Source organism: Astyanax mexicanus, chromosome 17 (assembly GCF_023375975.1).
Source record: "Astyanax mexicanus isolate ESR-SI-001 chromosome 17, AstMex3_surface, whole genome shotgun sequence".
Taxonomy (NCBI): Eukaryota; Metazoa; Chordata; class Actinopteri; order Characiformes; family Acestrorhamphidae; genus Astyanax; species Astyanax mexicanus.
Window position 1 is genome coordinate 17,788,515 of NC_064424.1, and position 22,175 is coordinate 17,810,689.

A 22,175-nucleotide genomic window follows, 5' to 3' on the forward strand; every position below is an offset into this window, starting at 1 on the left:
GTGTTTGGGGGCGTGGTCAGTCTCAGACGAGGGTTCAGGGAACCCGCCAGTCCAGAACCAGCTGACCAATGGAGATTCAAGGGAAACCCCTTCTTCTAAGCCCCGCCCACCCGTGAAAACTGTGCCAAAACTCACAAGCAAAAAACTGAAGCAGAAGCAAAAGAGGGACTATATGGGTTATAAAATATATGGGTTGATGATGTAACAGCTAAACATTGTCTTTCCAACTTCATAATTTTTTGTAAAAAAAAATAAATAATAAAAAAGGTTTAAATAGATAAATGAGGGATAATTAGTTCCTTGTTGTTTTTCTGTTGTTTAAAGTATTAAAATATCATGCGGTGCAACCAATAATTTAAGTAGCTATAATAAATTCCCCAACGTTATCTAATTTCTGTGGATGGAATATTAACGCCCAATCCAATCTACTTATTAGATATGTTAAAAAATCTTTAAGTAACTTAAACAACTGTTAAAGTGACGGTCTGCAAGTTTATGGTAAGAATGTGTAATACATGATAAAAAAATGACTTTTAAAACATGCATTGTGGGGGGGGGCTTCGAGTGGTCAAGTGGGCTAAGGAACCCTGCTACTTTCAATTTAAAAGAAAAAAAAACTTTTAAATTAAGGGCTGCTGCTTTAAGTACAGTTAAGACAGCAATTGTGAGATAATCACCATTTAAAAAAAACTCTATGTAATTCATTTTTAACAGCTCTATTTTTAAAGCTCTATATTGTGCACCTTTTAATGCAAGACAGTTCAATGCTTACAAACAAGCAAATATGTCACACATAATAATAATGGCTGTATCTTTTCTTACTTGTTAGAATAAGCTTCATAGATGCCCACTTTTCCATCGTCTGTGCCAAAGGCTAAGGAGCCTTCCTTCACTGGATGCCAGGCCAACTGTCAGAGAGAAAGAAATGCAGAGAGATAAGCAGCCTCTAATGCTGGCTGCTGTCAGGCTTCACAATGCCTCCTCCGCCCAGTGTACTGCTGTGCCTCTCAAACCGAACAACAGGACACAGTCTTTACCCACACACTGACTCACACTATACACTCCTGAATGGCTCAGTGGGATGCCACTGTATTCTGCACTGTGTCATGTCTCGCACCGCATGTATCCATCTCAGCGTGAGATCACTTGTCCTTCCTGCTACTGATACCAATACAGAACCCTTGGGTTTCAGACAATAGTGGCACTAAGCTGTATTATTCTTTTTATTACATTTTTAATTTTCTCAATTAAACTAATTTACTGAAAATGATATCAGGTATCAGCAGGTATTTTCTGCTATTTTCTACTTCAGACTATAAGTAACAAAACACAAAAAAATATATAGCTGCAAGCGGCAATCAGCGGGTTCAAGCACTCATCTGGCACAATGACAATGGTGCCTATTAGAGCACAGGATGGTGACGTGTAAGAAAGTCTAATACAATTTAAGACACTCTATTTGTGTCACATTTAGAGACTGTTATAATGAAACATGATCAGTGCTTTAATACATGTCTAAAAAATGCATTGGAGTTTGTAAAATATTAATCAAACCAAAAATTGTCTACAAGATACGGTTATTGATCAGGAGACGTCAACTAGAACGTTCACAAAGTTGTGTTCAGATTGACCTTTTTTTTTTAAGTTTTTTGATCAAACAAGTCAAAATTAAAACAAGGAGTGCATTTTCTGAAATGATATGTACCTACAAAGTTGCTTTAAATCTAGTTCTTAATCAAGTGGCACCCGTGGCTTGTCTGTATTTTGCAAAAAAATATATATTATAGTAAGATTTTGAACAATTTTGAATATTCTTGGGAACTGTAGTGCCCCCTTAAATTCTACAGAATATATTCTAATATAATATATTCTACAGAAGTGTTTAACATTGTGAGATAATTAGAGCAAATTCTGTTACAGCAATTTTCGTCGGATGCACGGATTCCTTGATGCATGGACACTATTGTATGTGAAACTGTTTTTAACCAGTTTTTATCTACAGACGAAAATTGAGGTCATGTGTCAATTATCCAGAGACTAGTTTGAACAGTGGCTTTTTTAAAACGATTAGCAATTCTGAATAAACAAAGCGTTTGTAAATAAACAAGCAACTGTCTTAAAGGCGACGCTGACTTACAGTGCCGCCGAGTTACAGTGTCACTGAATTAGAGTGTTATTTAAGAACACTGTCACACGCAGCGCTGCAGGTCAAGTTTAAAGGCTGATTTATACTTTCTGCATCAATCTAACTGGATTATAATATACACACTACCAAGATTAAAAGTCATGATTGGATTTGTCGGGCAAAACAACTTGTTTGGGAAGTCACTAATTTGGTTTGTCAAATGCCAAAGCAATTATTTGAAGTCTGTAATATATTGTTGGCTCAACCCTTGAGTTCCATTTAAGAATCAATAAATCACATTTATTTATCTATCTATCACATAAACAGGCATTACACTCAGGTCAGAAGGTCTTTCAGGTTTTCAACAGTTACTTTCCCCAAACTAGACCAAAAAAAGTTTGAAAACTGGGGATAACAACATAAGCCATTGTTCATAATAATAATAATAATAATAATAATAATAATAATAATAATAATAATAACATCTGCCAGTGAAATGCCTGTTTTTAGAAGATTTCTTAGGCAGCTTTGCTGAGACTTACCGCAGACACTTTGGATTTGATGCTCTGCCAGTACGTCCTGGTATCATACGGGTTGTGGATGGACATGGTGTTCCAGACTCTGATCATGTTGTCCCCAACCCCCAGCGCCAAGCACCCGGTGCCCACAGGAGAGAAGCTCATGGAATACACAAAACCTCCCAGCGTGGGTAAAGTCCAGCAGCACTCCAGAGAGGCCAGGTCCCAGCATTTAATCTGCACACAGTTCCAAAAAACATCCAGAAATCTACTGTTAATATAAAAACATTTTACAATATTTTTCAGTTTGATACAATATAATGTAGATATCGACATTAATAATAAAAAAGCCACTGCCTCAGGTGTACAAAATTACAGACTGATGTTGCCAGGCGTTCTGCCGTTTCTGCTTGGCTTGAATTTTGTGAACTGATGGCAGCACCGTGTAATGTACAGGGAGCATAGGCCTTTAGTGCATGTACATTTTTGATAGTTTATTGTACATTTACTTGCCTAAAAAATACGAAATATTTAGTAGAAGTAGGAGACACACCAAATTATATTTTCAGGAGATCCTAGGCTACTCAAATGTGCCTTAAATTAAGCTGCATATATTTAAAACATTTAGATATTTGACCCTATTTTTTATCAAAAGTTGTTTTTTTGCAGCCCAAATAAAATAATACACCTGGATGTCTGTTATTATTTGTCCGTGTATCTTATCTTAACCCTCTTATTATGTTTGGGTTCAATTTGTTGATGAGAAGGTCACTTTGACGTGGAATTTTATAATCTTTAAAAAACTTTAGAGCCATAAAATAACATAATTATATCTGTATTAGTGCCAGAACCACTGATAGTTCATTTGACAGGGGGGTGGGGAAAACATAATTTTCATGAGATATAAAAGATTAGAATTAGAATTGTTTTAAATTGCTATTTAAGTAGTCAACAAACACATATAGCATGTGACATAAACTTCAGTAAAACTATTAATATTAAATAATACATTTCTGTACTACAAATTGACCCCAAACATAAAAGATGTTAGTAAATTTGAACGTAATAGAAGGGTTAATTAATACAATCTGGCCTAAGAAAACTCATGTCTCTTACTATGAAGCCTACAATAGCAGAAAAATGCCAAAATGCTAAGACTGGTGATGCTAACAGCTTATTCGTCTCTGTACTGGTTAGAACAAGTGAGCTGTTGTTTGAGCTGATGTGTGTTTTGTTTCTATATTTTACTCTAGTCCTCAGTTATGAAGCTCAGAACACCGGTTTGTAGCTCCAATCTCAGTGTGGACCTGAGGAATCTCAGTGTGGGTTCTGATTGATACTGAAACATTGGAAGAAAAAAAAAGTTTAAAAATCAAATCACCTTTATGAAATTGCAATAAATATTGAGACCTAATTAATGTGATTTGCTAGTTGGCAGCGATGGTTACAACTTCTAAAATGGATGTATTCATTGTCATACATGAAGGGAATATACATGAGTCTTTATGGTGCATCAGAGAAGGTGACTGGACTTAAATGTTGGAGAGTCTCACCTCTCTGTCCATGGATGTGCTGATGAGTAGATCCCGATCCCCCACAGACACTGAGCTCATGTTGAAGACAATCCGGCTGTGGTTCTGACCATCGCTAGAACTGCCCAGCAAAGTCCACTTCTGCTTGCCTGACTTTGTGAGGTCCCACGCCACTAGCTCTCCTCTACATACAGAGAGAAAGAGAGAAATAACCAGACAGAACAGAGTAAGAAAGGACAAGGAAAAATACCCATTCAATAGGAAAAAAAAAAACATCACTGAGGTCTAAAAGGTTCCTACCCAAAGCAGCTGGACACAACCTGTGAAGGTCTTCCTTTAGGCCAGTGCACAGCGAGCCACAGCCTCTCCTTCACTCCAAGGTCCACACCAGCCCCCCTCCTCTTCAGAAAGGGCAGTTTCAGGGTCATCACGCCTAGAGGAAGAGCCACAGAGGAACACACCATACTGATACCCAGAGAAGAAAAACTAGGGTTGCCTGATCACAATATGTTTAGTCTATGATAATGTGTGGGAAAATGTTCCTTGACTGGATAAACAGCTAGTATACACTGTGTATTTGCTGCTGTTCTTTAATTACAGAATTTTCTATAAGCAAATAACCAATAAAAATATGCTTTCTTTAGTGTAAAAAACAGCACCATTGAGCATACAGACAAAATCTGACAATATCATTACACTATAGTACTGAAAATGAACTACCACCCAAATAATAGCTGCTCTTTGGTGATCCTGGCTATTATATAAGCCCACAAGTGGACGATGGCCTGCAATTACTGAGCTGCAAGGCCTTTCTCTATGGTCAGTGAAGCAGATTAGATTTTTCTGTTGTAGAAGTAAAAAAAATAAGAGATCACTTAAAAATGATGAGTTTACCAAATTGAAAACCTCTGGAATATAATCAAGAGAAATATGGATGATCACAAGCCATCAAACCAAGCTGTACTGCTTGAATTTTTGCATCAGGAGTGGCATAAAATTATCCAAAATCAGTGTGTAAGACTGGTGAAGAAGAACATGCCTTAATGCATGAAAACTGTGATTAAAAAACAGGGTTATTCCACCAAATATTGATTTCTGAACTCTCAAAAGTTTATGAATATGAACTTGTTTTCTTTGCATTATTTGAGGCCTGAAATCATAGTTTTTGTTATTTCAGCCATTTCTCATTTTTTGCAAATAAATGATCTACATGACGATATTTCTATTTGTAATTTGGGAGAAATGCTGTCTGTAGTTTATAGAATAAAACAACAATGTTCATTTTACACAAACATATACCTATAAATAGCAAAATCTGATAAACTGATTCAGAAACTGAAGTGGTCTCTATTTTTTTGCCAGAGCTGTAGAATATTTAAAAACATTTTAAAAGACCAATGATTACCAATAAGGTTTTCTCACCTTTGCCTCGTGCTGTGCTCCAGATTCGAACAGTCTGATCTCGACTCCCAGAAGCAAGGTAGCCTCCTCCCTCTATCTCTGTTAATCCATTTGATGCATCTGTTGACAACAAGCACAGCTGAGTTGTGTGAAGCATATTTTTCTAGGATTTAGTTGATATTTTGCCTGATGCATTTACCTACATCATCTATCTAAAAATTCTCATTATAACATCCACCATCAAACAAATCACGCACCAGTGTTGTCTGCTGGTCTAAAACAGTACAGATCCTCTTCCTTGGGTTCAGGACACCAGGCCAGGGCGTGGATCTCCTCATCGTGACCCCGAAGCCGATGGATTACCTCTCCTTTCTTGCTAATATCGATCAATACAATCATTCCATCCTTGTACCTTAAAGAAAAATGCCATTAGCTCTCCCTCAGACAGACATGAAAGGAAAAAAACATTTTACCATTGCATTTTGTGTGGTATGACACTTACCCAACTGCAACATGGTTCTCGTTGTGTGGGGAACATGCTAAACAGAAGATGGTTCTGGGTTCAGGGAAGAAGCTGTGGATGTCATTCCTGCTATACCAAAAGCATACCACAATGCCTTTCTCGTCTCCTGACACCACAAGACCCTTCTCCACTGGAGACCAATGAAGGGAGGTGATGATGTTCTAAACAAACAAACACAAAACACATTTCACAGCACATTACTCCAATAGACTCGGTTCTGATCCATCAGCTCACAGATGCCTTGTGCTGATCAACATCACCCTAGGACTGATGAGGGGAAAGAGCACCATCTAACCACCCAGAGAGAGCAAATACAATTGTGCTCTCTTAGGGCTGTGGCAGCTGATGGCAAGCTGCATGACCGGGACTGGAAAGAGTGATCTCCCAAACATAGTGGTAGCACTTTAGACTGCTGGACCACTCTGTGCCATCCCCCTCATTACTACATTACTATCATAATTGGCATTAGTTTCATTAGTCCCATAATAGAACCCTGTGGGATCCCACAAGATATTTACCAAATAATTCACTATAGTTTCTGCATTTGGACAATAACTTAAGGAAATGTAAAAAATGCCAGCCAGACAAAAGCTTTCCAACCAGAATAGACCAAGCTGGTCAACCAGCATAACCAGCAATACCAAGTAGGTTGACCTACAAGACCAAGCTGGTTGATAATTATAATAAAATGTAATGTAATGTAACAAAATAAAAATGTAACGTACACCGTGCTGGTCAATAGCTGGTTAACAGGTTTAAGGTATGCTTTTCAACCACTTTGACCACCAAACACCATTTGTCTAGCTCAGGGGTGTCCAAACTGCGGCCCGTTTCCTTTTTTAGACCGGCCCGCGAGGTGTTATAGAAATAGAATGAAAGTTGGCCCGCTGTTAAGCAGGTTTTTATAATGTGAGATTCAAAGTTTGAACACTAGGTGTCAGAAACGGGCCAAAGAGTCTAAAAGCGGAGAGAGTGCTCAAGTGTAGCACAGAAAAACAGGCCAAAGAGTCTAAAAGCGGAGAGGATGCGCATTTCTAACGCAGAAAAACGGGGCAAAAGAGTCTAAAAGTTGCCGTGATTAAGGAGTTTAATATTAAGAGACATCATGAAATTAAACATCAATTTGAAAAATCTTAGTTTACAAAAACACTGTCAAAGATAAAGATAGTCAGTCAAGTAAAATGGTGTGTAAATTAAATAATCAGGAAAATGTATCAAAAAAAGTTTGGACACCCCTGGTCTAGCTATACAACTAATTTCTTAGATTAAACTACATTACAAAGATATGTAATAAACAGAATTAGGATTTGTCCCATTTTTCCAATTGCCATAAAGAACAACCTTATAAGGTGTGGTGAGTCTCTGTGGAGAGTGTAAAGAGTACCCTAACCCCCTCCCACCATTTCTGTAAAAACACGCTGCTCCAGCTGTGGACCTACCTGATGAGCACTGTGCTCTGCCAACACAGCCTTCTGCTCAGTGTCCCACACCTTCACTGATTTATCATCTGAACTGCTGGCACAGATGTGCTCCTGCCCTTCATGCTGACAGAAAGCAAAGCCAGAAACTCTCTCTGTGTGACCACTGAGTTCTCCTGTGGGTCAGGAACAAAAACGACACTTTCAGTAGGATATGAATACAGAAATAAGTGTAGCTCAATTCCCAAAGGTAAACAACATAATTCTCACCTAGAACTGCAGCTGAGTCTGCAGTAACTTTCAGCAGGTAAACTGTGCTTTTAGCCCCAAAGCCCAGCACTCCGCTACTGTTCACATCACTGCAGCGGGAGCAGTACCAGTTCGGAGAAGCTGGAAGAAGCCTCTCGTGCATTCTGAGTGAAACGTGCTGTTTAAAAGGTGAGAAACAGGATTTCTGGTGAGTTACAGTGTTCAGCTAGCAGCTAAAGCTAACCGCTCCATTCACACACATGCTGCTTCTCCATCAACACAGCGAGAGCCGTCCGGCGGTGAGAGGTGTCGCAAACACTGCCGGTGTAAATTTTTTCCCCATTTTTTCTTTCTTATTGAAGCTTTATTAATAATAAATACAGTTTAAATATTCAAAGGCAAAACACTGGAGCTAATAGTCTGATACAATAATAGCGAAAGGCTAAAGAATATATTAAGCAGAAACAATATATATATATATATATATATATATATATATATATATATATATATATATATATATATATATATATATATACATATACAAATTAAATATAAATATACTTATAATATAATATATACAAATAAAATTATTAAAAAATAGAAACTCTTCAAAAGATGTAAAGAAGTTTTTTTTACACAATTTAAGTGTTTAATTCAAAATTATATTGTTTTAACACCTTTAAAGCCCATATAGCAAAATATATTTTAATAATATCTTATTTAAAAGTCTTTTTTTCTTCTTTTTTTCATTACTAATGCATTAAAACAACATAGATCTCTGATGTCAGAATTTATTTATTTACTTGTTCATTAATTTTAAGTTGATTTAACATTGATTGAACGTAATACATTAGATGATTAACATGTGTGCAAAAATATATATTTTTAATTTTTATTTATTTTGTTTTGAATTATAAAAAAAGTTATAAGTTAAAGTTCAAACTAAATGCCATGGTAAAATGCAAGAAAGGTATTTTTTATTTTTATATATTATGTATTCAATTTATATAAATATTAGGATCCATAGACAGGGTATCATTGGAATTCCAAAAAATCCTTTAAAAAGGAAAATAATATATTTGGTTATTCAGTGCTCTTTATAAGGACTTTATTTAATTTCATTTGTTTTTTTTTTGCAGGATAAAATAATTCTCCCTCATAACTAAATCGCCTCTATCTTTTTGCGACATTGGTGGGCGGTTTGCGGTAGTGTGTTTTCAGCATGGCGGTGTCCGCAGTGTCAGTGGCTGGTGGGTGAACAGAGCTAGCGCTTTTACTGTTTATAAAGATCCAGCTCGCTGTGTTTCTCTCTGATTTTAACGCGTTTATCATCTCCGCAGGTCCGGCCCTCCTCAGCCGGTTGGTGGGACAAATTCAGGCGAGGTTTGTTGCTTGTTGTTATTTGGTTAGCGAGTGAGTTAGCCTAGCCTAGCCTGTCCTGCAGCCTGTTGATATAGGTTAGCTATCAAGGACAGAGAAGTAGACCATAATTTAGATCTGCTGTATCCATGTAAATGACCCGCAGCTGTGTTTATATACACGTATATACACGTGTATACTGAATGTGTATTTACGTATATTATTGAGGTGAATATACAGTAAGTATACAGTTTGTATGTAAACGTGACTATACATGAAATAAAAGAACTAAGGATATACCCATTTGAAAATTTTGGTTGGCCTGTCACAATAACAATAATAATTTTAGGGGGTATATATTGTAGGGCTGGGCGATCAAAACTAACATTTCAGTATTTTTTAAGCTGCCGGGTGATATACAATATACAGCTCTGGAAAAAAATAAAAGACCACTTAAAATGATGAGTTTATTTGATTTTACCAAATTAAAAACATCTGGAATATCATCAAGAGGAAGATGGATGATCACAAGCCATCAAACCAAGCTGAACTGCTTGAGTGGTTGCATCAAGAGTGGCATAAAATCATCCAAAAGCAGTGTGTAAGACTGGTGGAGGAGAACATGCCAAGATGCATGAAAACTGTGATTAAAAACCAGGGTTATTCCACCAAATACTGATTTTTGAACTCTTAAAGCTTTATGAATATGAACTTGTTTTCTTTGCATTTTTTGAGGTCTGAAAGCTCTGCATCTTTTTTGTTATTTAAAATAATAACATTATAATAACTTTATAAAATAAAATCATAAAGAAAATGCTCTATATTGGGATATGAAGGGGCCTATATCAGGATATACATTTTTGGTCATATATCCTGACATAGGCCACTAATTGTAACCTAAAGCTGTCTAATATGATATGTGTCTGAGTAAATAGATGTGGAATTATATGTTTATGCCTGTTATTTGTTAATATATTTTTTTTGTTCTGTTTACTATTCTAAAATTAATTTGAATTATGAAATTTAAAATATTTGTGTATATATTTTATACATATAATATAATAATATAATATAATATTTTTATTCGCCTGACAGCATTAGTAGACAGGCATGCAATATTCATAATAAGTTGTATCAAATTATGCACTTAAAAATGCTCATACGTTGTATAACATATTGATTATGTTATTATCATGATAGGCCTATTATAAGGTTACCTTAATGAAATGTTTTTCTGCTGCACAATAATACACAATATAAAAACCTATTTTATACACACCTTACTGTGCTTCACCACAAATTGGGAAATATTCTTTTATGTATTTTAATTTGTTTTTCTGCGTGCATGTATTTCTCTGCTCCAGGATTCTTGCCCCCTGCTCACAGGTGTCATGTCTCCACACCACTGCACAATTAAATACCAAGAACTGGGATAGGAAAAATCGCATTGTATATCCACCTCAACAGAAGGATGAGCCCCCTAGACCAGCCGTTAGTGTTTTTTTTTTCCTTCATCTTCATGATATAACTGCTTTACCACACCATTGCAAATTGTTTTTTTTTTTATTCATTAAATGTTGCATGGTATATTTCTTACATTATCTTTTTTCCCTGTCTTTTTTAGGAGATATTTCACTGCAGACGGCAAATTAAGTACAGCAAGGACAAGATGTGGTATCTAGCTAAGCTGGTGAGTGCCACTGCTGAAACATAACAACAAACTGTTGATCATTGTTGAACAGTGTGCCATGAATCATTTTGACAGTACTACATTAAATTAAATTCATATCAAGACCACAAAAAGCCACAATTGATCACATGTGAGTGAAATGTTCACAGAGATAAGCAGACAATCTTTTTGTAAACAATCAAATACTAAGGCTAAGTTACTTTAGCTAGCATTACTATCCTAGCCCTGTACAGCTCATATCTTACTGCTGGAAAACCGCCAGTTTGTGAAGAAGTAGTACACAAAATAAACTGCTACCAAGTGTAATAAGTCATGCATTTTTTGTATTTGTTTTAATTCATGCGGTATTGATGTTCATCAGCTAGGGGCTGAAGGCGGGAGGAATTGTGGGCCTGCTGCCTCTGTTGACAAAATCCTAAAGAAAACACTGACAGAAATTACAGTTACAGAGGGAAATTTGAGGTGATTAACTATTAGCTCACAATAGGATGCTTAAGATTGTACAAATGATACATTGGAAGGGCTGATGCTATATGTATATAAGGAATAGTTTTTTTTTGTTGTAGACACAACAGCCAGCCAAAATGGGTTATGTATGTACATATAAATAAAGAGATTTTGTATCTATAGATAGCAGTATGTTCAAATATAGCAGTGAGTAATGAATTTATAGGCATGAACATAAACAGATATAGATCCAAGACTTGAACGTTTTGTTGCGTATTGAGTTGTGATTCAGTAATGAATGGTATTAGCAGTAAAAAAAAAACACCTTCAATAGGAAATTAAACTGTTGGGTAGCTGTAATTATTTTACATCCAGCTCAAAGCACTTTTTTCTACTTTATGCTGTGGTTTTGAAATTGTGAAGAATTTGTATAATTCCAATAGTAGTGAGAATACAGGCTTATGATTAATGTTCGGTGTCCAGCAGACGACTAAAATACTGAGATAAATGCTGATTCAGCAGCATTGCTCAGTAGAATGTGTTGCATTTTTGGAAGTACTTGCTGTTTCTTGGTGCTCTCTTATAGAGTAGTATATCTTCATCCTGCCTAAACAGAGGGACTGAACACTCGTATCATTTAATTTTCCAAATCACTGGGAGGTTCTATTAAATTTTCCAATTTCTGCATGAAACATAGTATTACCGTATTTTTCGCACGGTATGGCGCACTTAAAATACATACATTTTCCCAAAAATCTTCAGTACGCCTTATGTATGAATTTTACCGGGCAGGTTGTAAGGAGCAGTAAAGCCACTCCGCTGAAGTACAGCGTTATAAAAGAGTTTAAATTAAGTTCTCCAGCAGTATTAGCATTACCCGCTAACCGCAATAGTCATTCGGCCGTTCCGAGGTGAGTATTATTGACTTGTAGCCCTGGCTAGCACTGCTGGAGCAGAGTTAGCATTAGCCATTAAGTGCTAGCCATTCGGCCTTTCATAGGTTTGTGTTATTGGCCTGGAGCCTGCTTGTAACCCCAGCTAGCACTGCTCGAGCAACATTATCATTACCCGCTAAACCAGTTAGCCATTTGGCTGTTCAGAGGTAAGCATTATCGGCCTGTAGCCTGCACGTTTGTCCTGCTGAATTAGAAGGGAAACATGGCAACACCCCTGTCCCTAACACGTGCCGCTTGAAATGCACCTTATTCGGTGCGCCTTAAAGGGCGGAAAATATGGTTGTTTAATTTAGAATGTTTAATTGCAGCTTAACTTAGGCATCTGTGTTCTTTCAACAGATTAAAGGAATGTCCATCGACCAAGCCCTCGCTCAGCTCGAGTTCAGTGACAAGAAGGGAGCCATAGCAATAAAAGAGGTACCTGTAACAACAAAGATTAACACTTGATTAATATTGGGGAAAATATTGCACTGCAGTATTTTTCTTTGAGATATATATAAATCGATCACGCATAATGTTGTGAACACCTGCTCCTTGTTTTTATTTCCATTATTGATTTTTTTCAGCCATACTGGTCATATAGGACACTGTAGTTGTATAATTAAGCCCTATCTGGACAGGATTATTTTCTCAGGGGGACGTCTTTGAAAAATATTTTACACTTCTACTCGGTGATAAAACTCTTGTATCCGGACTGCAATTGAAAAAAACAGGAGGACCAGTGAGTTTTCAGGCTCTCTTGGTCACATGACATGACGTTCAGTAGCTCCTCCATTTCCACTCTCTGTTGTGTTTACGTGGATCTCCACGGAAACACGCGCCCAAAGTCTAATTGCGGTGCGTGGCAGTGAACAAATAGCTATTTTTTAAATGTGAGGAGACGAAACTCAGAGATGTAAGTCCGGACGGGAATAATATTACCGGAGGACCACAGAGTTTAGCAAAAAACAGTAGATAATTCAGACTGTACTTTTCTCAGAGGATGTCTGAGAAAAACACGTACATAGTCGTTCCGGGCGGGAATAAAATCACAGAGGTCCCCCTGAGAAACTAATCCCACCTGGATAGGGCTTTAGAGACTCTAGTTCTGTATCTGTTTCTTTGCATATTTTATTATCCTCCTTTCACTCTGTTCTTTAATGTTTGGGATACCACAGAGCAGGTATTATAGTATTTGGGTGGCAGGTCATTCTTTTCAGCACTGGCAGGGTGGTGGTGCATTAGTATGTGTTGTGTTGTGTGTGTACGAGTGGATCAGACACAGCAGTGCTGCTGGAGTTTTTAAACAATGTGTCCACTTACTGTTTACTCTATTAGACAACACTCCTACCTAGCTAATCACTCTGTAGATAAAGTAAAGTCAGTGACAGAAGCTCATCTGTTGCTGTTACACACTTTTTGTTGGTTGTCCTGTAGTCATTCATTAGTATTCACAGAATGCTGCAAGGAGGTGGTGATGTTATGCTTGATTGCCCTGTGTATATTTAGGATTTAACATCTGCCAAAAAAATATATATCAATGATGTAATAATTTGACATTGTAGAAGAATTGCATGTCTTGCAGTGCGACTACTAATGAAGCCATAATCATCAAATATCATCAAAAGGTTAAATGTTAAATGGTGCATAACATTTTTACTGTTTGACAGGTTCTTTTAGAAGCCCAGGAAATGGCCGTGAAGAACCACAATGTAGAATTCAAATCAAATTTGTATGTTGGTAAGTATTTAGATCATGTTAAAATACTTTATTTTTGTTCTATTTGTTTGTTCCATCGTGCCCATCTTATACATTTGGACACTTCAATACTGTAATACTTATAGATTAGAACAAATATGTAATGATGTAATGATAAATGGTTGCAGAAAGTAAAACAAATCATCAAATCTACCTGCATTTCTTTGTCCACGTCTTACAGTGTCTGGACAAATCTGGCACATTTATCACATTATTTCTACTAGAAGAAGGGCTGGTTATGGAAAAAGGCACATCACAAGTGTATGCAAATCAGTTGATCAATAATACTGCCCCCCTGCTGACGTCCAACCATCTGGGTCTCACTACTATCAGAGGCACACGTCTGCAGCTAAGCCAATCGGTTCTCCCTCTTTCCCTGCCCCTAAACCCATTTTTTTCCTTTTTTTTAAGCCTTTTTCAAATATGAACTAAGGGTGGTGTCAGCAAAAATTAGGGGTTTTATTTTCCCTTCAATGAATCCCACACTGAAACATGTACTTTGTGCTGGTCACATGATCAGATGATCAGATCACGGGTTGCATGTTAACAGCAGGTGTATAAACAGGGTGCTTGTTTGTGCTCTTTGTTTCATGAAGTGCTTTTTTCAGCTGACCTTTCTCTATTTTTTCTTATCTTCTTTTCTGTTTACTCTTCCACAGCTGAGTCCTTCTCAGGCAAAGGCAAATACCTCAAGAGGATTCGCTACCACGGCCGAGGCATGTTCGGCATCATGGACAAAGTGCACTGTCATTACTTCGTGAAGCTGGTGGAGGGTACGCCTCCGGTGGTAGTGCAGAAGACGCCGTTTGACCAGGCTAAAGAGTACGTTGAACAGCTGAGGAGCCGGACAATCATCCATTCCCTCTAGCTTAAACTCTCACTGCTTACCGCGCCTTTGTGATGTTAATGTAAATAGAAATGAAATAAACACCTGATTCACCTGTTTCAGAACATGTGTCTCGAATGGATCTTTATTCTGGTCATTTGTACATTTCTGATAAGTGACCGCCAAGGTTCTTGGGGGCACCTCATTTGTTCCAAGACAAAGAGACATTGAGCCGAATATGCAGCGCCCTCTGGGCGGCTTTCGCAGTCTGAGCGGTGGCGCTACATGACATTTCCGTTCATGACATTTCTGCGACGTTCTTCATTAGTTGGCTGATGAGTGTGGCCTCGGCCTTTTCCTGTAACCTTTGATGGCACTTTGCAGCTTTATGTTGTCATGTGCCCTTTTAGCGAGAACATGACCAGACTCGTTCCTCTCTCAGACGTGGACAGCAGAGCAGCTGATCGCTAATGATAGCTTCCATTTTTCATCTTTTGAAGCAAGTGCAATGGAACGCTGCAGCAAGGGACTGTGCCTTTGTACGAAGTTGAATACATTAGGCTGAGTTCATTACTGGTACGCTTATTTGTTTAGATAATAGTCATGAATTAAACATTCAGCTAACTCTAGCCATTCTCTAGCAGCTGCAAGTGAAATGAATACAGACAGAAAGAATTTGAATCAGAATTTAATAACAATAACACAGCCTGCTTTGAATATTGACATTCGTGGTCGTGATTACAGATAAAACGTGAGGCAGATTGGGAATATTTCCCGCATTGTGTGTCAGATTTAGTTTTCGTATCTTCCAGGAGCTTTCTTCTTCTGTGACTACATGCACAGTTTAAAATGTTAAAGACCCCTGCTTGGGAGGAGCACGCTCAATGTTTTATTCATACAATAAAACTGGATTTGAGTCAACTTCAGTTTTCAGGAGCCAAATCACCTTGAAGTGTCCCAGCCCCCCTCCTCCTCCCATGTGTGTGGCAGAAGAACTCGCTCCCATTTTGTGGGGTTTCATTATTCCCCTCATTAAATTAGAATGGGTCTGGTGGTGACACTTGGGCTGCTCTATCTAGCAGCACATTATGATCAAGATTGCTACTGCCTTTGGTGTCTTCATTTTTCCTCTCAATCAAGGGACCTGTTGCTTAAAGAGGTTTATGCTTGGGTTTTGGCATATGTTTAACATTAAGAGGAAATGTTGCCTGACCCAATTACACATTATGTTATAACTGACTGTTTCACAAACCAGAAACCAGGGTATTAGTCAGGGAGGAGTTTTTTTTTTTTTAGGAACCCCTAGGTTTTAAACTACAGTTAGAATTATGTGAGGATTTGGTTGCATTCGGTTTGAGAGCATTAGTACTTATGTTACTGTATACTTAAATGAAAGGTGCTTGAACAGGTTCTTCAGGAAATGCCACAGAAGAAAAATTTACTTTGTGAAGCTAAAAGACCCACAAGTAAGAGTGTAAAGACTTTTTTTTTAGAAGTGCAAGTTTCCCTATGTAAAAAGGTTTGTAAACAATTTAAAGGTTCATACTGACACATGCTTCATCAAATGCTTATTTAAAAAAAAAAAGTTTTGTGCAAAAGTGTGCCAAGAACTGACAACCAATCGGGGACACTTAAGGCCCAACACCACTTGAGTAAAGACTAACATGTCTTAAGTCTGGTCTGATGAGCAAAGAAAAAAAAATAAATATGAAAAATAAATAACCCCCCCCCAGACACTTCTGACAGCTTTTTAATTTGCAATTTGCTAATATAATCCATTTTCTGCACTTTTTAAAACTACCAATGTCTAAATTCGGTTTAAACAACCAGCCACAATACCTGGGGAAAGAAAAGAAAATTTTAATTATACAAGTGAAACTTAAGGTACTTTAATGCCTACCTTATTTGGTCCAAACTAAAGTGAGTTTGAAAGGGGCCACAAATCTCAGTCCAGACATTTTTTTTAATCCAACCAAATAAGGTGGCCTCAGCTGAATGCTTAACTATGTTGTGGTTTGTCTGCAGTGTGACCACACTTTTGTAGATACACAAACTTTCAGACCTTTAACCATATCTTTAGAAAGATTCCGCTAGCCACTCATTTATTTGCTGTAAAACAGAAAAAAAAATCTAAGGATAATTTCACACTTATTCTGCTGCACAACAACCTAGAATTTGTAACACTGCAACTCCGTGAACTCAGCACATTCTAAAAACCAATTAATTAAGTACAGATACTACCCACATGCTGATAACAGAACATGGTTCTTTAATCCACTCACTAAACTGCAGTGCGAAACCAAAACTAACTGGACCAAATGTAACAGACTTCCATGTGTAATAAAATGCCCTTATTTACACAGGTACCAAAGCTACACACTTACCTAAAACAAGCAGTTTGTACAGACCCAACCCAAATGTGGAAACTACTAAACTTACCTACCATTTTTGATCCCACTTTCCCTCCTTTACCAACCAAGATTGAGGTATTTTGGAGCCAATTGTGAATAAACTACAACCACTCAAAAAAGGCAAGAAAATAAACCCAGTAGCTTGTAACAGGTGTAGGTCCTAGAAGAAATAAAAATATTAATGATATGAAAACTTAGTTTCAAAAACAGTATTAATAACTCAATTTATCTTTAAACAACATACAGAAACCTTCCATACCAAGTTTACTTAAAATAACCCTATGTAAGCCAACCACCACTCATCCTGGTGAAACCATTAAAATCAGCCATTTCTTTAACACCCTTCACACACAGGAACTAGCAGCAAATAAATCAGGAGCATCTGAGAGCTTTTTAAAGGGAAGAGGGCTCGTTTACAGTCCCTAAGCCAATGAGAACATGGAAGAAACCATTTGACTAATTGGCAGATGCAGGAGGGGGGAACCCTAACAAAGCACCAGGAAGGACAATCACACAGGAAGCAAGAACAAAATAAAAGTCTCTATCTCTCTCTCTCTCTGTCTCTTTGTTGATGTTGTGTTGTTTCACTGTTCAAATTTATATAATATTATATTGAAATAATATACACAATCAGTGACTGGATCAGATCCCTATTTAGGTAATGTTCGGATACATATTATAGCAAGAACTTCTCAACTAAATTAACATTATTTTAGGAAATGAAGGTCAGTCAAGCCAAAAATAAAAAATAAAAATAAAATAAAACTTTGAAAGTATCCTCAAGTGCAGTTGCAAAGACCATTAAACATGTTATAATGAAACTGTCTTTTATCAGGACCAACCCAAGAAAGGAAGATATAGAGTTACTACTTTACTTTAACACTTTTAAGTTTACTACATGATTTATTGTGTGTTTCATTTACAATGTAGGAATTTTTTTTAATGAAAACACTGAATAATTAGCTGTGTCCAAATACTTGACTAGTACTGTACGTACAATCTCATTGTGATGATCTTATCTTGATTTGTTTTATTTCACTTCAATCAGCAGCCCTTAAAAAACAAACAAACAAACAAACAAATACAATTTATAATGACCTCAGTGCTGAGGAGAGGAGTGCACTGGAAGGAAAGCACATCTATAGCTTGGCATCTTTCGAGGGTGGAAGGTTGTTTTCAATTTACAGGGCTTTGCATTGACACCATAAAGGTGAAAACATCTTGTCGAGTGTCTGCAGCACTACGCCTTTCCCTAGAAGATTTCTTTTTTTTTTTTCTTCCATTTTTTTGCCGATTTAAAAGCAGCTTCCCCACACATCCAAATCCCAGGCTTGACCACTATACTAGAATCTGAAACTGATCCAGGATCAGTGGGTGTTTGGGGGGGGCAGCTTCTACCAGAGGTGCGGCTTTGTGGGCGCTTTCTAATTTCCCCACAGTTCCATGTTCTTAGTGTAACATGGGCTGACTCCTGAAGCGAGGGGCTCTTCATCTCGTCGCCTACAGTGTGTTCTCAAATAAAATGCCATCTCCTGGCCCCAATTTAAGCAGACAAGTGCCCTCAATTTCAGGTTAGAGCCCTGGTCTATCCCCTGGTTGCTGGAGCTCAGAGCACTGAGCTACAATAAGAAGAGCGACTGTTCCCTCCACATATGCTCCTATTACAGCAGGACTGCTGTGCCTTTAGCGCACAGCAAAATCAGTGGAAAGAGCCGCAGTGTGATGCCATGGACGTTGCCAGGTTTCATTTCAGGTGTCAGGTGCTTGTCAACATTAGCTAAATTACTGCATATGAGATCTGATTCATTCATATACACTGGGCACATTTTCATTTGGGTTTCATTCCAGTGGAAAAGTGGCCTTAAATTATGAGGAGACTAAAGCAGCCCCCTCCAATCTGAACTGTGTTCCAGTGATAAATCAAATTATATCAAAATGTTTAGAAGCTCATCTGTAGGGCAATTTACCACAGCATAAATTAAATAAAACAGATAAAACTCTGATGTGACAAATCCCAGAACATGAAAAGATGATCATTGAGTCAAAGTTTAGAATTTAAAATACAGACCGCTTAAAAATTATGAGTTTCTTTGATTTTACCTAATTGAAAACCTCTGGAATATAATCAAGAGGAAGATGGATGATCACAAGCCATCAAACCAAGCTGAGCTGCTTGAATGTTTGCACCAGGAGTGGCATAAAGTTATCCAAAAGTAGGGTGTAAGCCTGGTGGAGGAGAACATGCCAAGATGCATGAAAACTATTAACTCTTGAAACATTATAAATATGACATTTTGGTTATCTATATTTTACTGGAGTCATTATTTTTCAGACTACTTTTTACTTCTACTCCTTACATTTTCACATAATTAAATGTACTTTATCTGTACTACTCTTAACATTTTAAAAATAACTTCATTACTCGCATTTCATATTAGCTCATATTAATTCCAGCTTCTCATTGTTAAAAAAGAAAAAATATCCAGATAAACTTCTCCATCCAGATAGAGTGAATTTGATTGTGGATCAATTGGATGAGAAATAAAAACAGTTTTCATTCTGACACCCTATTGGTTTTGCGTATTTTGCCCCCTTCCTATTAAAACAAACAAATGGATGGCTGGTCTTGTATTAATGGCTATAACAGCCCATTGGTGCAGTGGCACTGCAAAGATGACGGCAGAGTGATCTGAGTTGCCTATAAAGACTTTGGTAGAAAGCTACCAGTATTCAAGATGCAGCCCAAGACTGCATCAGGTTTGAGTTCTTCCATATTTTTGTGTACAGTTTACCTCCTCACTGGTACACGTATCCATATAAAATCGTTTACAATTGATCAAACCTTTCTTCTAACTTTAGCCTCAAGGTTGCTGAAGTTACAGAAGTCTACAGAGTGAGTATAGGCTGTAGACTTTAATAACCACACTCAAGTCCAGCAGTTACTTAAACTGTGGCCTGACAGGCTTCTACATCAACACGCTTCTTTGCCTCGGACAAGAACGTGATGATCTTGTGCCACAAACAATAACCTGCACTCCAGGCCACGCCGGGCTGTGTTCCAGTGGTGTTGACGGTCTATAAAAATCTGCAGCATACACAGAAAACACTGTTTTGGAAAGGGGTGGGCGGGGGGGGGGATGCGCAGGGAATTGATTGTTCATCTTTTATTCAGCTGCTTCAACACGTGTTCTTCAGCTATTCCTCCAGCGAGTCTCCTCAGTGGCCCTGAGACTGAGAGGCGGTCATAATCTACCACAAAGCATGAAATGTTTCCATGTCTTGCCTGGCTGGGTACTTGTTCCTGCTGATTTTTATAAGGTGAGAGGATGTATAAAATATGGATAAGTTCAATCAAGACAAGGGGAATCTGGGGCTCGCTCGCTAAAGCTCGGTCTGCCATGCCGAGGCTGCCTTGGCTCGGCCTTCCCTCCCGCGCTCCTTTGCTTCACAAATGTTTGTGGCTTCCGGATGAAAGATTAAAGCCACTGAATAATACATGCCTTCAGTCATCGGCTAAATATCCAGAGAGTAAATTATATGTGTGATTTCCACGGGGAGCCTGCCGCTAACATAAAAAAGGAGCGAACGAGCGAGCGCTATATTATTTACGATGTTAACTCAAGCGTTCCGAAGTTGGCGTTCGACGTTTGGCTCCTCAACTTCCTGCTCCTAGTTCTTGGAGTGTAACTTTTCCTCACAGGTTAATGGCATCCTTTAGAGCTGAGGCGATCCAAAGGTCAAGAAAGGATTAACAGGAAAACAAAACATGGATTCATTTCTGACTTTTTTGCATTTCCACAGACTGAGACCTTTTTCCAGAAAAAAATCTCCCCCCAAAAAACAACAACAACAACAAACAAAAAAACACACTTATTTGGAGGCCGGCACTGTTCCCGGGAGTGCCTGGAGGTGTTCATTTTTTTCAGTCGGTGGTGGGATGGGAACAAATGATGTTAGCTTGCTAATAAAATCCATCATAGACACCCTTCGGCCCAAACCGCAAGCCAGCACTATATGCTTTGCCCTTGAGAGAGAGAGAGAGAGAGAAAGAGAGAGGGAAAAAGAGAGAGAGAGAGGCCCTAGCCCAAACAAACACTTTCATTGTGTGTTTTTTTTCCCTTCTGCTTGAGCTCTCGTTCAGTCTTGCCTCAAAGTAATATTTATCTCAGCAAGCACAGAAAAAAACAGAACAGAACAGAAAGAGAAAGAGAGAAAAATTGCATGGTGAGAGCTTTGTTTTCGGAGGCTTATTGGCTCGTGTCGTGTCAGCCTAAATCTTAACTTAAGCTAAAACGGGCCCGGCTTCGATTTATTTATCTTCTTTTATCCCCGTCCACATAGCCCAGAGATATGACTGGTGCTGGAAGAAAGTCCTGTTGGTCTAATGAAAAGTGACAGGCAAAGAAAGGCTGCAGACCATGCATATACAATGTGTTTGTAATCCAATTACTGTGTGTTTCACTTTCCCTTTATTTGAAGAATAGAGGGGGAAAAAAAAAAGATAAAAGAAGAAGTGGAGCTTCTTTTGTTTTATTATTGTCTGATCACATCAGATGTTTCAGATGATAAGAGCTGTGTTGGGGTTATATCACTGTAAGTCTGTAGTCCTAAAACTGCCTAATGAGAAATCAGATTTTTCAAATTTATAAGAGAACTGTGGGGTGTTAGATCCAAGTAACACTATACTGCCCCAAAGGTACCTAAAGACAGCAGAAATGATCAGGGAATAGTAAGAGAAGTGTTGGGGTTACATCACTGTAACACTACCTCACAGCCCCAACATTGTCTGGGGACATCAGATGTAATAATGGTATAGTAAAAGTGGTTGATGACATAAAATTGTTGATGGTATAATAAGGGCAGTGCTGATGTTATATACACTGTAGCCACAACACTACCTCATTACACAAGAAGAAAATAATCAAATAATTAAGAGCAGAGCACAGCAAAATTGACATAGTTAAATGAACTCTTTAAGAG

The 22,175-nt window shown here is 37.9% G+C and overlaps 2 protein-coding genes across 2 annotated transcripts in view; one reads left to right on the forward strand and one right to left on the reverse strand.

Annotated features, from left to right (window-relative positions):
• The window catches only part of gemin5 (gem (nuclear organelle) associated protein 5), a 40,232-nt gene extending 32,169 nt beyond the window's left edge, over nucleotides 1–8,063 (reverse strand). The window contains exons 1-9 of the mRNA XM_022676252.2: nucleotides 7,788–8,063; nucleotides 7,539–7,693; nucleotides 6,079–6,260; nucleotides 5,834–5,988; nucleotides 5,598–5,696; nucleotides 4,476–4,608; nucleotides 4,197–4,359; nucleotides 2,668–2,880; nucleotides 823–908 (exon numbers count right to left, since the gene is read on the reverse strand). Of these exons, the coding sequence (XP_022531973.2) occupies nucleotides 823–908; nucleotides 2,668–2,880; nucleotides 4,197–4,359; nucleotides 4,476–4,608; nucleotides 5,598–5,696; nucleotides 5,834–5,988; nucleotides 6,079–6,260; nucleotides 7,539–7,693; nucleotides 7,788–7,929 (1,328 nt within the window). The 5' untranslated portion in view covers nucleotides 7,930–8,063. The remainder of the gene's footprint in view (nucleotides 1–822; nucleotides 909–2,667; nucleotides 2,881–4,196; nucleotides 4,360–4,475; nucleotides 4,609–5,597; nucleotides 5,697–5,833; nucleotides 5,989–6,078; nucleotides 6,261–7,538; nucleotides 7,694–7,787) is intronic.
• Nucleotides 8,064–8,927: 864 nt separating this feature from the next.
• Nucleotides 8,928–14,909, forward strand: mrpl22 (mitochondrial ribosomal protein L22). The gene is made up of 7 exons (XM_007244422.3): nucleotides 8,928–9,019; nucleotides 9,110–9,152; nucleotides 10,493–10,619; nucleotides 10,753–10,818; nucleotides 12,561–12,638; nucleotides 13,871–13,940; nucleotides 14,618–14,909. The coding sequence occupies exons 1-7, from the start codon at nucleotides 8,992–8,994 to the stop codon at nucleotides 14,824–14,826; spliced, it is 621 nt and encodes a 206-aa protein (XP_007244484.2). The 5' UTR covers nucleotides 8,928–8,991; the 3' UTR covers nucleotides 14,827–14,909.
• Nucleotides 14,910–22,175: the final 7,266 nt, after the last annotated feature.

Bases quoted from the DNA above. Each gene is read 5' to 3' on its own strand.
- mrpl22 (XM_007244422.3), top strand. From the start codon at position 8,992: ATGGCGGTGTCCGCAGTGTCAGTGGCTG. The intron at 9,020-9,109 runs GTGGGTGAACAG...TCATCTCCGCAG, and splicing joins GTCCGCAGTGTCAGTGGCTG to GTCCGGCCCTCCTCAGCCGG. The intron at 10,819-12,560 runs GTGAGTGCCACT...TTCTTTCAACAG, and splicing joins TGTGGTATCTAGCTAAGCTG to ATTAAAGGAATGTCCATCGA.